This window comes from Planococcus citri, chromosome 4, assembly GCF_950023065.1.
Source record: "Planococcus citri chromosome 4, ihPlaCitr1.1, whole genome shotgun sequence".
Classification (NCBI taxonomy): Eukaryota; Metazoa; Arthropoda; class Insecta; order Hemiptera; family Pseudococcidae; genus Planococcus; species Planococcus citri.
Genome location: NC_088680.1, coordinates 54,033,502 through 54,047,081, shown reverse-complemented (window position 1 = coordinate 54,047,081; position 13,580 = coordinate 54,033,502). Strand labels below are relative to the sequence as shown.

At 31.1% G+C, this 13,580-nt stretch overlaps 1 protein-coding gene across 2 annotated transcripts in view; it reads left to right on the top strand.

Annotated features, from left to right (window-relative positions):
- Positions 1-12,553, top strand: part of LOC135842265 (peroxisomal leader peptide-processing protease) — a 52,847-nt gene extending 40,294 nt beyond the window's left edge. Inside the window, exons 3-9 of one of the 2 annotated variants that reach the window (XM_065359634.1) lie at positions 7,358-7,729; positions 7,820-8,059; positions 8,147-8,328; positions 11,336-11,451; positions 11,593-11,764; positions 11,863-12,156; positions 12,241-12,553. In XM_065359634.1, the coding sequence (XP_065215706.1) occupies positions 7,359-7,729; positions 7,820-8,059; positions 8,147-8,328; positions 11,336-11,451; positions 11,593-11,764; positions 11,863-12,156; positions 12,241-12,323 (1,458 nt within the window). In that variant the 5' untranslated portion in view covers position 7,358 and the 3' untranslated portion in view covers positions 12,324-12,553. The remainder of the gene's footprint in view (positions 1-7,357; positions 7,730-7,819; positions 8,060-8,146; positions 8,329-11,335; positions 11,452-11,592; positions 11,765-11,862; positions 12,157-12,240) is intronic. The other variant, XM_065359633.1, reaches the window with a different exon arrangement.
- Positions 12,554-13,580: the final 1,027 nt, after the last annotated feature.

The window sequence follows — 13,580 nt, the reverse complement described above, 5'->3', positions numbered from 1 at the left end:
AACATTTTCTCTCTTCTTTTTTTTTTTAAATAAAACATCCCTTGAATTGAATCAGAATAGATTTGAAAATTATATGATTCAAATCGTTATGATTTGTGAAAATATATCTGCTTATCTAGTCAGTTTTTTTGAGTAGTGATTCGAATCATACATTTTTCATGATTTCACTTCTAACCCTGAATCCTGATGATCGAGCAACGTTGCAAATTTTCTTAGTCGAACAAGTTGTCTATCTTGAAAATTAAAGGAGCAAATGGCCTTTTTGGGAAAAAAGCCTGGACCAAAAGTTGTCAACTTGCTATCGTAAAATTTATTCATTTTCTACGTGTTATCTACTCTTCACTTTCTCGCTGCAATCAAGGTAAAAATTTTGAAAGTTGAATAAGATTTGGGTCAATTTTTAAGAGGCGCAGAGTATGCAATTTTAGTGACGTACAAATGTAAATGCCCTCTATAGGAGATTTATTTGCAGCCGACTTCATATTTCTTTCACCGAATAATAAAAAATGAATTTAAAATTTCATCTAAACGCAACCATTCCATGAATTTAATATTACTTACACGCATTTCGGAAAGAAAAAAATTACTTAGGATGAAAATCTGGCAACCCGCGCGACATCTATAGCCAAGAAATTGACGGAGAAAAATATGAAAACAATGAGGTTATTTACACATTGTACCATACGTCGTCATCAGTATCGCGACACTTTTCAATTTTTTTGATTAATTACTCGAGCTGAAAAGTGTTGTGTTTTAATACCTCTCTCTCTACTACTATATTTTTCTAGTAACCTTGGACTTGATCAAGCAAGAGAGGTCGTTTAAAGGGTAAACTACCATTAAAAACGTCATCTTCGTCTGGAACACGTCTCGTCTGCGTCTTTGATTTTCAGCTTTTCATTTTTCTTGATTGATGTTTAACAACGCGCATCTGACTAAATTTCGTTCGAATTTTTTTAATTCTGCGATGATTCATCGTCGAGTCTATATACTTGCTCTAATGCATAGAACCTGTTACAAGAGTTTTGAAACTTTTGACGTCATTGCATATACTGGATAGATCTAAATAAGAGACGAGCGAATCTCAAAAGCCTCAAGGGCTGGTTTATATAGAAAGGTGATATTCTTGAATTTTTTATTGCTTAATTTACGTCGAAAATTTTATAACTGTTGATACTACACTCGCCAGTCGTAGTATTTGTATATGTTTTTATTTCACGTATATCCAGGAAGAATTTAAATATTAACCTGTTGGAGTTGGGGAATTCCTCGCTCTGTTGTAGAACCGCAATTTGCACTTACAAAAGATAATCAGAATAGTGACATTTAAAAAGAGAGAAAGAGCTAGTGTATAAGTTTATTATTCATTTAGAACTAGGATTTTGCTAGGGTTGCACAAAATCTTAATGAAATTTATTATTTTTTTTTTCAAGGATCAAAATATGTATCCAATTATTTAAAATTTTGAATTTTAGGTAAATAGGAGATTGAGAGAAAAATCATTTTATTGAATTGATCTTCATTGGAAAAGTCCATTGTGAGAAAAACAAAAATCATGTCCTCATTTACTTTTTTCCTTGAACGTTGTCATTTTATCCCACTATCGCTGCCACGTACTACAAGTATTTTTTTATATTTAATTAACATGAAATTTAAAATAAAAAAAGAATAATATTTAGATATTTATACAATTATATCCTTAGATCAATATTATTATAATCTAACCATAGTAAGACATTTGAATTATTCTACACCGTGAACACCTTCGAAGATCACGCTTCTTCCTATATTGGTCTACCATGGTCTTGGTATGTCATTAACCATATAATTATAGTATTATAATTTGATAAATTGACCGGTTCGCTAATACATTTGCATCTTATATCGTACGCATCTGGTTTACACTGCATATTGATGGACATCTGCGATATTTTGCGGTATCCGTCTCATCGCATACCGAAAGATATTTATATACGATCATGATTTCAGTATTCGGGTGTAGTGTACATTTATTTCTATATTTCTAAAAAAAAACCTCAATGGCATTGAATCAGGTCGCGAAACTCTGTTGGTTTTTTCTATCATCACACAGGTGTGTAAAAAGATAAATATAATAAGTAACGTACATATTGGAAACATATTCTGGTATATGTATTTTACCCTAGCTCATTAGCCATGTGTGAATCTGTTTATAGAATATTTCGTGGAAATTTATATTATGAGTAGGTACAAAACCACAAAAATTAATTTTAATATGGCGCCTTAGCGTTTGATTTGTACAGTAATTAGGAATGTTGATGCACCATCGTGGTGTTCGATATCGTACGAATGTTTGTTTGGTAATAGAATAACGAATGTTTTGAGTTTGAAATTTAAATTCGAATATGTTTTTTATTTAAATTTTTTTATTTTGTGTACGTTTTTCATTCTGTAATAAGAGGTTGCCATAAGATTGATCAGAAGTTATAGACTTGGGTATTATGTAAATTTAAACGCGTGTAATGGAAAATTTTCCCATCGAGTGGTGCTATTTTTCTTTTCAAAATACGAGTAGGTACATGAACGTATGTATATGAACACGTGACGTAAAATTAAAATTAGTCACGATTAATTATGATGGGTACTTAGTTTTCTATAAATAGTGGTTTAATGCTCACGTGGTGTAAATGGAAAAGAATATCTACGTAACTTGTCATTAAAAAAATCAAAAAATTGATTCGAACAGTTCTTTTATTTATAAATTTTTTAAAATTCAATCATAACAGTTCCTAAAAAACAAAGTTGAAAAGTGTAAACAAAAATTACGTATGTAATTCATTTCCAGAAAGTGATGAAAATGTAGAAAATTTTCTTTCGAAAACAAACATCATTATGAAAAATTCAATTCCAGAAAAAAAATATAAAGTCTGGTCAGCTGTAAATGAGTCATAAAATCAAATCTCCGTCAAAAACAGAACCATGTTTATTAATCAGTGGAGTTATTTTGAAAAAAAAAAATGAAAATTGTACTCGTATTTTGAGGATATTTTTTTTTTGCTGAAAAATCGAAAATAGAGCGTTAATCAAATTGAAGTAGAAAGCTGACATTTGGTTCACGTCGTATTTTTGATCTTCCAAATCAATTGATGGTGGCTCTGAGCCCTTTTGAAGCCTTCAATAGATTTTAAAATTTTGGAAAAATTGTAATAAAACGGACTCGAATGAAGTTATTCACTATCTTTTTACTTAAACAAAACAAAATTCAAAAATTTTCTGAAGGTTCTCAAAGAGCTTGAAACCACTATCAGAAATTCAGCTTCTCATCTGGGTTTAATGAAATTTTGGCATTTTCAAGGAAATTGATCCAAGAAGTTTCTAAAATTACCAAAAACTTCTCTGATTGCTTGAAAGCATTTATTTTTTTTTTCATTTTTTAGATGTGTTTTTCGAGGGAGAGGAGAGGAGAGGGGTGGGAAAAGTTTGCCTAAAGCGGAAAATACTTGAACATAACTCTGGCAAAAAATTGGGAAAATCTGTTATATCTGTTGTGAGGGTTTGGAAGTAGACTCTTATAATTATTTCGATTAAAAAAAAAATACTGGTAATTTTTCACAAATTGATTTTTTTTAAAAATAGACACATGTAAAAGACATGGGATATGAGGAACAATTTATGTGCTTCAGAAATTCTTCAAAAGTCTTGTAAAAATCTTGAACTGGTTCAAAATTTTACGTATTTGCAATTTATTTGGAAATTTCCCAATTTAGAATTCATTAACATCCTTTTGTAAAAAAAGAGTAGGGGACCAATACTTAGAATTCGAAAGTCTCAAAAATGATGAAGGATCCTCTCGAAGCGTCAATCCCCAATTTTGTCGATACTGAAAAAAGCATGGTCTGAAACCCCCACAACCTAAGTTTCATCTGCCCATATTGATTTATCGGTTTTTGACGAATTTTTGAAACTTGAAAATTGAACATTTTTGTTGATTTATGATCCTTTTTGACCCCCCCCCCCCCAAAATAAGGAAGTGTATCCAAATTTTACCATTTCTGAACATTCTGGAGTCTCCAGTGCTATTTTCGATTTCTTCAGAATTTTTAAAGTTCTCCAGAAAAAATCAAAATCAATTGGATTATGGCTTATCCCATGGTCTATCGAGTGAGTTTATCTACCTACCAACATTATTTTAAGCTAATTTCCAGACTGACTTTTTGAATGTGTGGTTTTTTTTGAAATTTTTTTTTTTAATGTACGTTTGTCAAAAAATGCATTTGAAATGTTAGGCTGGAAATCAGTTTAAATGTGAATAAACCTATGAAGCAGACCGAGGATAAGACACAATCCGATTTTTAGCTGCGTAAATTAATTTCCATGTTATTTTGAAAAAAAATGTGAAAATTCTATAGAAATAGAAAATTGTGCTGGAGGTTACTAGTCAGATTTTCAATCAATTTTGATAGCTGAAATTTTGATTTTATGGGTTTCAGACCGTGCTGTTTCTAGAAATCACGGCCTGGACCCCCTTTTTAAAAACCCAATTTTGAAAATAGCATCTGTTCAAAATTCAAAAAAATTGTTGAAATGAAACGACATCTCTTCAATTATTAATTCAGATTTCGGTGTTACAGTTACAAAGACGTGCCTTTCGCTGAAATTTTCGAAGTCTCGTTTTCTGCCAAAAACAGCAAAAAGTTTCGGATTTTATCAGAATTGTCGAAAAGTGTTGTTTCATACCAAACATTGCTTAAAATTGTCACTTTTTGAAAAAAGTGTTAAATGTCTCATTTTTTCAAAATGTTTCCCAAAAGTGTTGTTTTGTTGCAAAAAAAATCCCAAAGAGCTCTGATGTTTTGCCAAAATTGTAAACCCCTCACTTTTTGTCAATATTTTCCAAAAAATCACTTCTTTACTAAAAAGTTGAAAAAGGTCTCACTTTGTCAAAAATTGCCGAAAATTCCTTTTTTTTGCGAAAAATGACCAAAAAAGTCAACTTTTTTGCATTTTGGCAAAAAATATTAAAAATTGTCGCTTTTTTGCCAAAGATTCCGAAAAATCTCTATCCTTTAAATATTTCGCTTTTTTGTCAGAAATTACCAAAAAGTTTCGATTTTCTGTCTAAAAATTGCAAAAATAGTCTTACTTTTCTGACAAAAATTTGAAAAAAGTATTTTTTTTACCAGTAAATTTCCAAAAAGTTTTGCTTTTTCGACCAAAAATTTACAAAATGTGTAGTTTTAATTACCCTATCTGACAAAAATTTTGAAACAGGGCCTATCATTTCTTTACTAGTAATCGCCAAAAGTCCTTTTTTTAATATTTTTCAATGAAATATTCTGGTGTTTTTTGTAGGTATTTTTTTTTTAGATAGGTGTATATATTAAAATTTTTTTCTCACATCCTATAATTTATTTTGGTTACTTTTAAAAATTTTTTTGGTTACTATTATTATTTTGAAGATTGAGTACAAGTCCTAGTCTCCCTTAATTTTGGAAAAAGTTTGCATTTCAAAAGTACTGAGCTGAAATATCCCCTCATTTTCCAGATACTTATTCAATTTTAACTTCCCTCAAGCTTAGAAATAAAGAATTTCATAGTGTTCTAAGTTTAGACAAATATCCATTTATTTTTTGATGCGTTTTTCAGTGCTCCTTTAGCACTTTCTAATTTCAGAGAACAGTTCCAAAAGTTATGAAAATGTTCCATGACTTGTCAATTTTTACTTATTCCAGGGCAGGCAGTTAGTTTGAATATCCTATGTCTTTTTTTTTGTTCTAACCCTTCGATGCTCCTGAGAGACCCCTCTCTTGAATTTTTGGAAAAAGAGATAATAAAAAAAATATACCTATATTTTTATAAGTGCCCAAATTTCAAGCATTCTTCCTCATAATTTTTTCAAATCATGATAAAATTTTCAGAAAAAAATGTATTTGAAAAGTACCTAATATTTCGTTGAAAATGTCGATCGAATTTGAATCAGTGTAGCGAACTCTTGGTACGGTGTACGATTGCCTTATGAGAATGCGTAAAATTTGTGGTTTTTGCCACCATCTTCTTTTGACGTCATTCCCCTGCCATTCCACTTTCCAAAGTCAAATTTTTTCCATTTCAAATGACCCTGATCTCACGTCACATATTTGAGAAAAAAATATTGCCTCATAGTACAAAAATTGCTCAAAAATTGACCTGCTATTACTTCCCATCCCAATAATTCATTCCACGTTGTTAATTCGATCGGCTCCATTCTGTCTGCCTGCTCCTAAAATGCTCGAAGCTACCGCAGTAGGTCTATATACTTATAACTTACGAATAAGTATATAGAGTATCATCTAGATCGACCATCGAGCTCTCTTCCCTATAGCTTTCACAGTGATTAGTATGACTCATAGGTACGCATTTAGGTCCAAGTTCAAACCCGCCATCAAGTTATAGGTAATCGATCAACGTTATTTAATCGTTTTCCAGCACGTATTACACCGGTTAAAATCTTAACACATTCTCATTCTGACACGCAGAGAAGGATATCCAGCAATTAATTTTCGCGTATTTAGCCCGGCGGCTTCATTTGACTCATACTCCAGCGATGACTCATTGATGGCAGAAACAGGTGATTCAGGTAGTATATCTCGAAGAAAAAAAAAAGAAGAAAAAAAAGAGATCACTAGATATAATATTTAATTGGTGGTCCAAAATCGATTCTAAATCTCGTTGCAAATTCAGACGTAAACGATACCGCAGGCAGAGAGCAATTCTCTCACCAGGTGTCAGGCACACCCATTATACTTAAGTGGTATCTAAATAGCGTTTCGATGGATCGTTGATTTCGGCATAAAATTACAATTTTTTGCGGCTTTATTAGCAAAAAACATGCACCGGTATCTCTAATCTGCAGACGTAATTTACCTAAAACAAATTCGAACAACAAGATCTTGCTAGGTACTAACGACTTGTCTAATGATTTTATTGCAATTCCCAATCTCAACCAGCAGCTTGATTAATAAAACAACGTTTGCATAAAAATTGTAAAATTACAGATAAATTTTTTTTTCGAGCTGGATTCGAACTTTATCAAGTACCTACCTATTCGAACAGCGAGTTGTACCTCGTACGATCAGCAGCAAGTTTACCTTCGTTTTTATAATACTCGAATAGCTATATACCTGTCGGTTGAAGAAAAAAAATTAGAAACAAAACCCTCAAGTTGTGCTACTTAAAAAAACACGATAATTACAGTTACACGAAGCGTATTTTTCTACAGTTTACGTACCTATACCTATATCTTTATAGTCGATTTTAATTTTTAATTTTATTACAATGTCGGCGAATTCTCTTATAATTAATAAGGTGGTCCTTTTTTTTCTGTTTTTTTCGTGTTCTAGATGAAAATGGAAACGGTTCTGATAAAGGTTCTGACCGAATATGGCACGGTATTAGCATCATCTCATGGAGTAAAATTAAAAGATCACGTATTGTGTTACGCTGGTCCTTTTGCTGCGTTGCCCAATGTCATCGATAATGGCGGTTCTGTCCCTGTGGAGGTGTTTCAAAAATATCGATTCGATATGATTTCGTCTTCTGTGCCACGATCCATGGTAGATTTCGAATTCAGAAAAATCTACTGCGTTGCTACCTACACTTGTGATTTTATTCGGGCTACTTTGGATCACGATTTGCAAGACTTGTGTTTCGGAACTGAAACTAGTACTAATAGATTACCCAATAAGAATTTCAGTTTGATATTAATGTTCAGGTAATTCAAAATTAAGTAGTTTCAAAGGGACATTTTTTATTGGAATTTTATTTACTTATTTTTATCTACTCGATTTTTTTATTTTTGCAGCGTGAATACTAAATGTGACAATGTGACCGAAGTACTGTACGAATTTCTCGATTACCTGTCACCTCTGACTCGTAAAATGATCGGAAACCCAGTCACCATATATTCCACACCGTTTAGAAATCTATTCCTTTTCAACTCTCAGAGTAATGGAATCGTCTGCAATTTATTCGGAAGAAATGACTGTTTATTCCTTACTGATGCTAAGTTGTCGTCTGGATGCGAAGGAGCACCAGTTTATTCGTAAGTGCACAACTTACTACATATTTCAATAATTCAGTCGTGAGTATTTCTCGTTGTAATTTCTTCGTGGTATTTGAATTGCAACAGATCACACGGAGAATTATTTGGAACTGTGGCCAATGTTTTCACTTGGTGTAAAGGTGAATGGATGGGATTCACTTTAGCTGTGCATTTCCACCCGGTTTTAAAAGCTTGGCTCAACATCGAGGAAAAGAAATCTGTCACGAGCTTGCGAGATATATCTGTTTTGAGGAATTGTTTCGTCGAAGGTGACTTATCTTTATTTATTATTTAATTTTGAAATCATGTGCTCAACGAAGGAGTTCCTTAATTTATTTTTGATGAAGAGAAAGGAGGAATATTGAGAGCTCGAGAGTGCAATATTTTCCACGACATTCTCGTGGAAAACCAACATAATCGTTCGCGATCTGTACAACATTGAGCTCAACTTGATTCAAAAATGAAGTTAGATCCTGTATTTTCGTTTAACTTTGAAAGGTCATATCTCGAGACTGATTGAACTTCGTGAAAATTTTCTGGGAGGATTTCAAAGAGAACAAATAGAAGATTCAAAATCAATAATAATTATTTTAAAGTTTAAAATTAAATTTGAAAAAATTACAGTGGAGATTCTTTTATATCATTTTCACATCAAACTAATTTTTAAAATGAGATATTAGGGTAACAGTGCTCAACGACCAGGGGAGGGGGTGAGGGTGGGGGGAAGCGCAGGAGCGGGTCATGAATTGAGTATTTACTAGAACCCATGATGCACAAAATGCAAAAAATCTTTCTCAGACTTGAAGAAAGTATCTTTAACACAATAATTTTTGAGTAACTATTAGAAATTGATGAAATTGGGAATTGGTAAAATAATTGATAGAACTTTCATGGATCATAGATAAAAATCAATTTCGAAACCTGAAATCGAATGAAGGTGATTTCTCGATATGACCTTTTTTTTTAGAAATTATGTCGAGGTTAGAGTAAGTCAGTATTACTCGTATTTATCCAAGCCTTGAGGAAGTAGCAATACATTTGTGATTGAATTCTTCAAAATTTCACAGCTTTGTGTATGTGATCAATTTTTGAATCAGAAGCAGTTTTGATTAGCGCAACTTATTTGAAAATTGTTTATAATGTACCACAAATTTGTCAAATTGATTTAAAAATTGTTGAAAATCATGACATGAATGAAATGTGACCAAGATTGTGAGATTACGTAAAATTATGTAAAAATAGTTTTAAAAGTTGGAAAAAACCTACTTACTAAAATCGTAAAGAAAATTAGCGAAATTAATTTCAAGAAATTGAGTAAAAATGGTGAAAAAATTCACAGAATTTTTCAAATTTTGAAAAATTGCTTGAAATATTGACGACATTTATTCTGGTCACTAGAAAATTAGCAGAAACTGCAGCATTTATCGCAAATCAAAACGAATACTTACCTACCTTACAAAATTGATAAAAATAAATCTTTGAAATTGCGTAAAATGATACAAAAATTGCTGTACTTACTCACATTTCTAAGAAAATGGCTGAAATGAGAAACCAAACAATATAAATATAAAATCATTGAAAATGGTGAAAAAAATGTATAAAATTGTAAAAATATTGTGAAATGTTGAAAAATTTCTTGAAATATTGACGAAATCTCCTATTTTACAGAAGCATGAAAGAAATGATGAAAGTGATGAAAAAATTCATTAAAGATTGGAAACGCTTTATAAACTATTGAAAAATTGCACAAATTGTTGAAGAAATTTTTTAAAATTTCCAAAAATTTTGTTAAAAAAAAAGGGGGGAATTTATTTAATGTTTTTATAAAATGAATAAATATCTCAAAAATTGTGTGAAAAAATGCTAAATTTAGTTTAAGAGCAAAAGAATTGATAAAGTTTAATAAAAGTAAAAAGAGATTCCTGAAAATTGTGAAAAATTTGGTAAAAGATTTTGATCATTGTAAAATATTGAAAAACTGAACAAATGTTGAAGAAATTTTCTGAAATTGTTAAAAATCTTGTTAAAAAAGCAAAATCTATTAAAAATGTTTACAAAATAAAAAAATATCACAAAAATCGTGTGAAAAAAATTCAAGAATTAGTTTTTTGAGGTAAAAAATTGCTAGAATTCAATGAGAATTGAACAAAAGTAGGTAGGTATGTCTTCGGAAATTCTTTAATTTCGGAAAATACTGAAAAACTGCACAAAATGTTGAGAAAAATTTCTCAAAATTACCAAAAATCTTGTTGAAAAGTTGAAAACAATAATTGAAAACTTTAATCTAAAAATGCAAAAATTATTTTAAAAGTAAAAAAAATTACTAAAATTCAAGAGAAATTTAATTCAAGAAGAAATTTTTGAAAATGGTGAACAACTCGATGAAATACATTATTATTCTCAAAATTTTGTAAAATATTGAACAATCGTATAAATATCGACAAAATAAAAAAAAAAATCTTGACGAATTATGTAAAAATCTGTTTGAAAATATTGTTTCAAAAAATGCTATATTTAGCAGAAAATTGACGAAATCAAGAAGAATTTGAAAAAAGTGGCGAAGTAATTAAGAACAAAATTTGGGCCCAATTTCTTGAAATTCGCCGATCAAAATATTATAATATTTAATTGGGGGAAAAATATAACTTACCTTATTAAAAATTGAGTAAAACTGGGCAAAAATTGCTCAAAATGTGCAAAAATCTGGCTAATCTTTCGTATCAGCCCCATTTCCCCCTCTCTGTTCTCAAATAATCGAAGTGTCTTGCATCGTTTACCTACTGGATTAGTGAACTATACGTTCAAAAAGAGAGAAATATTTCTGAAACGGGTTCAACAAAAAATTAGGAAAAAGATATTTCATTTTTTTTTTTTTTTTTTTTTTGGTCAGTCATTGAACATTATGGGAGTATGAAAATGCTCCATTATATTATTCGACTCCATTTTCAATGAAAGGTGTATTATTTTTAAAAAAAACATGTTCCAAAACTTCCACAACCAAAATTTCTGCTACCCATGAATTGGTGTTTGTAATTTTTGGTGAATTTTTGAAAATTTGAAGTAGGTAGTCTGTTTTTAGTCAAGTGCTATTTATTTCTTTTGAAGTAGAATAAATTCTTTAAAATGAGGTTTTTATTTCTACACAACTCAGTTTTTTTTTTTCAATTGAAAGAATTGAATTTTGAGCTGCATTGAAAAAGTAAACCGTATTACTTATTTGTATTTATTTAAACACTCACCAAAATAATTTTACCTTATTCATTTCATATTTTTTAGAAATCGATTCGCTCGGCGTTGTTCTCATATCAGGATCGAAAGGAATTTGGGGTTCTGGAGTGGTATTCGATATACATGCAGGTCTTATTCTAACCTGCTCTCACGTCGTTTCTTTCGTAAGTATACTCGTACAAATCGATAAGCAATAAATCATCGCATATTTCGACTCAACGCGTTACTCATGTTAAACAGCCATACACCTATAGAAGTACATATGTAATTGCAAATCATAATGTAATCAAAATGCATTATTTCAGTCCACTCAGACAAACGTTCTCGTTGAATACAAACGTAAAAAATATTATAACGCCAAAATATTGTACGCCACAGCTGAAAATTCACCTTATGATCTTGCCGTCATTGAAGTTCCGCCGTCGAATTTCAAAGAATGTACTGAATTCAAAGCACCATTAACTCATTCCAACAGAGGTATTTTTTAATTGATATTCGTGTTGCATTTCCTAAAATTTACAACCATCGAGCATACGAGCGATGATATCACGTTTACGTATAATTTTTTGTTGCAGGTGAACAAGTGTACACGGTGGCATATCCTTTGTTTTCATTTAAAAATCAAACTATTCAAGGACCTTCGGTCACATACGGCCATATAGCTAAGGTGTATCCTCGATCCATGATAATCGCCGCATGTGCTTCCAATTCAGGCTCTAGCGGAGGAGCTTTGATTAGAAAGAATGGCGAATTAATCGGTATTATTTCGAATAATCTGAGAGTGCAAGATTTACTCGTGCCTCATATGACTATTGCGATTCCGGCTTCGGTTTTTATTGGGCCGTTGAAAGATTACATTAGGACGAAAGGTGAGCTATAGTCTAAAATTTTCAAATGAAAATGTTTCGGTTGAAACTCATTCAATATTCATATCTGTTGTGTTCTGTTTTCAGATGTAAATCATTTGAGTCGTTTAACTGTGAACGATGAGTACGCAAGACGTGTTTGGAGATTGGAAAATAAATCCAAATTGTAAAAAAATCGAAATTCTGCTTTGACTATTAATAATTCGATAGGCAGCAAATGCCTATGTTATAGTTTGCAGTGAAGTTTTGATATTTATGTGTTCAATGTTACTTTTACTGTTATTAAGTAATATTAATTACTTTTAATTTATTATTTTTGGAAGTTAATTTATTTTTTCAGAATTCTGTTCTTACCTAAATTATTAAGTATTATTATATTATTATAAAGACTTTATTTCAAGTTTTTGCGTTATTTTTTTAATACTCGTAGTTATTCCAAAAAAAGTAAGTAGTTTTATGAAAATTAAATGGAGGCACTTGGGATTGTAAAAAACGAAATTAATAGGAATTTATTTTCTTGTAATTTGTATAAGTAATTTCCAATTATTATTACAGGTCACAGGTGATCCTGAGTTAACGTTGTAGGTTCTTCCTTGGGCGTCGAAACTTCATCTTTCATGACTTCGTGATTTCGACGAAATTCCAAATTTCCAATTAAGATGGTGGATAGTCATTAGATATTATTTTGGCTGTTGGTGAGAATGAAATTAATCAGTAAATATGTATTTATGCCATATATGCTGGCAAAAATCGTCTAGAACAAAGGTGATATTTTTTCAGTACCTACATCTACTGTAATGAACTGCTGCAACATGTGTTAGAGAGCTCAATATTGAAAATTGGAACTTTTGTCTCCTCACGAGTGTGCAATAACCGATTTGGCCCGATTTCTTTTTCAAAAGTAAGAGGACCCTTAGTCCACCACAATGAAAATTTTAAGTACCTGATTGCAAAACGACTGGTTCCACAGGCAGCTAATGCTATAGACATGAATGTTGTGATGAAGATGAAATACCCTTGGAGGTCTCCTTACGGGTTAAATCTTAAATCGGTTATTGCATACTCGTGAATGACCGATGAGGTTCCATTTTTAGTTTGGAGCTTAATTTAGTAGGTAGGGGTTTTGTGTCTGATTCAAGAACTGAGAACTCAAGAAAGAAGCAGCTCTCTGATTTATTCATTAAAAGTTGTAAAATTTTATATGAAACGAAGTAAAACATATAATGATAATAAATTATTGACTATTGAGTATTGAGACTCGAGTGAAAGAGCGAGTATCCCAACTTCAATTAAGTTTAATTTCCTACTACATGTTGAAATGATTTAATTTTATGTTCATGTATATTTTGTTTTTTGAAAATGAAAAAAACATTACGTTGCAAAAATTAGGCAACAAAATGTTCAGTTTTCTCCCTGCAGTTGACGAC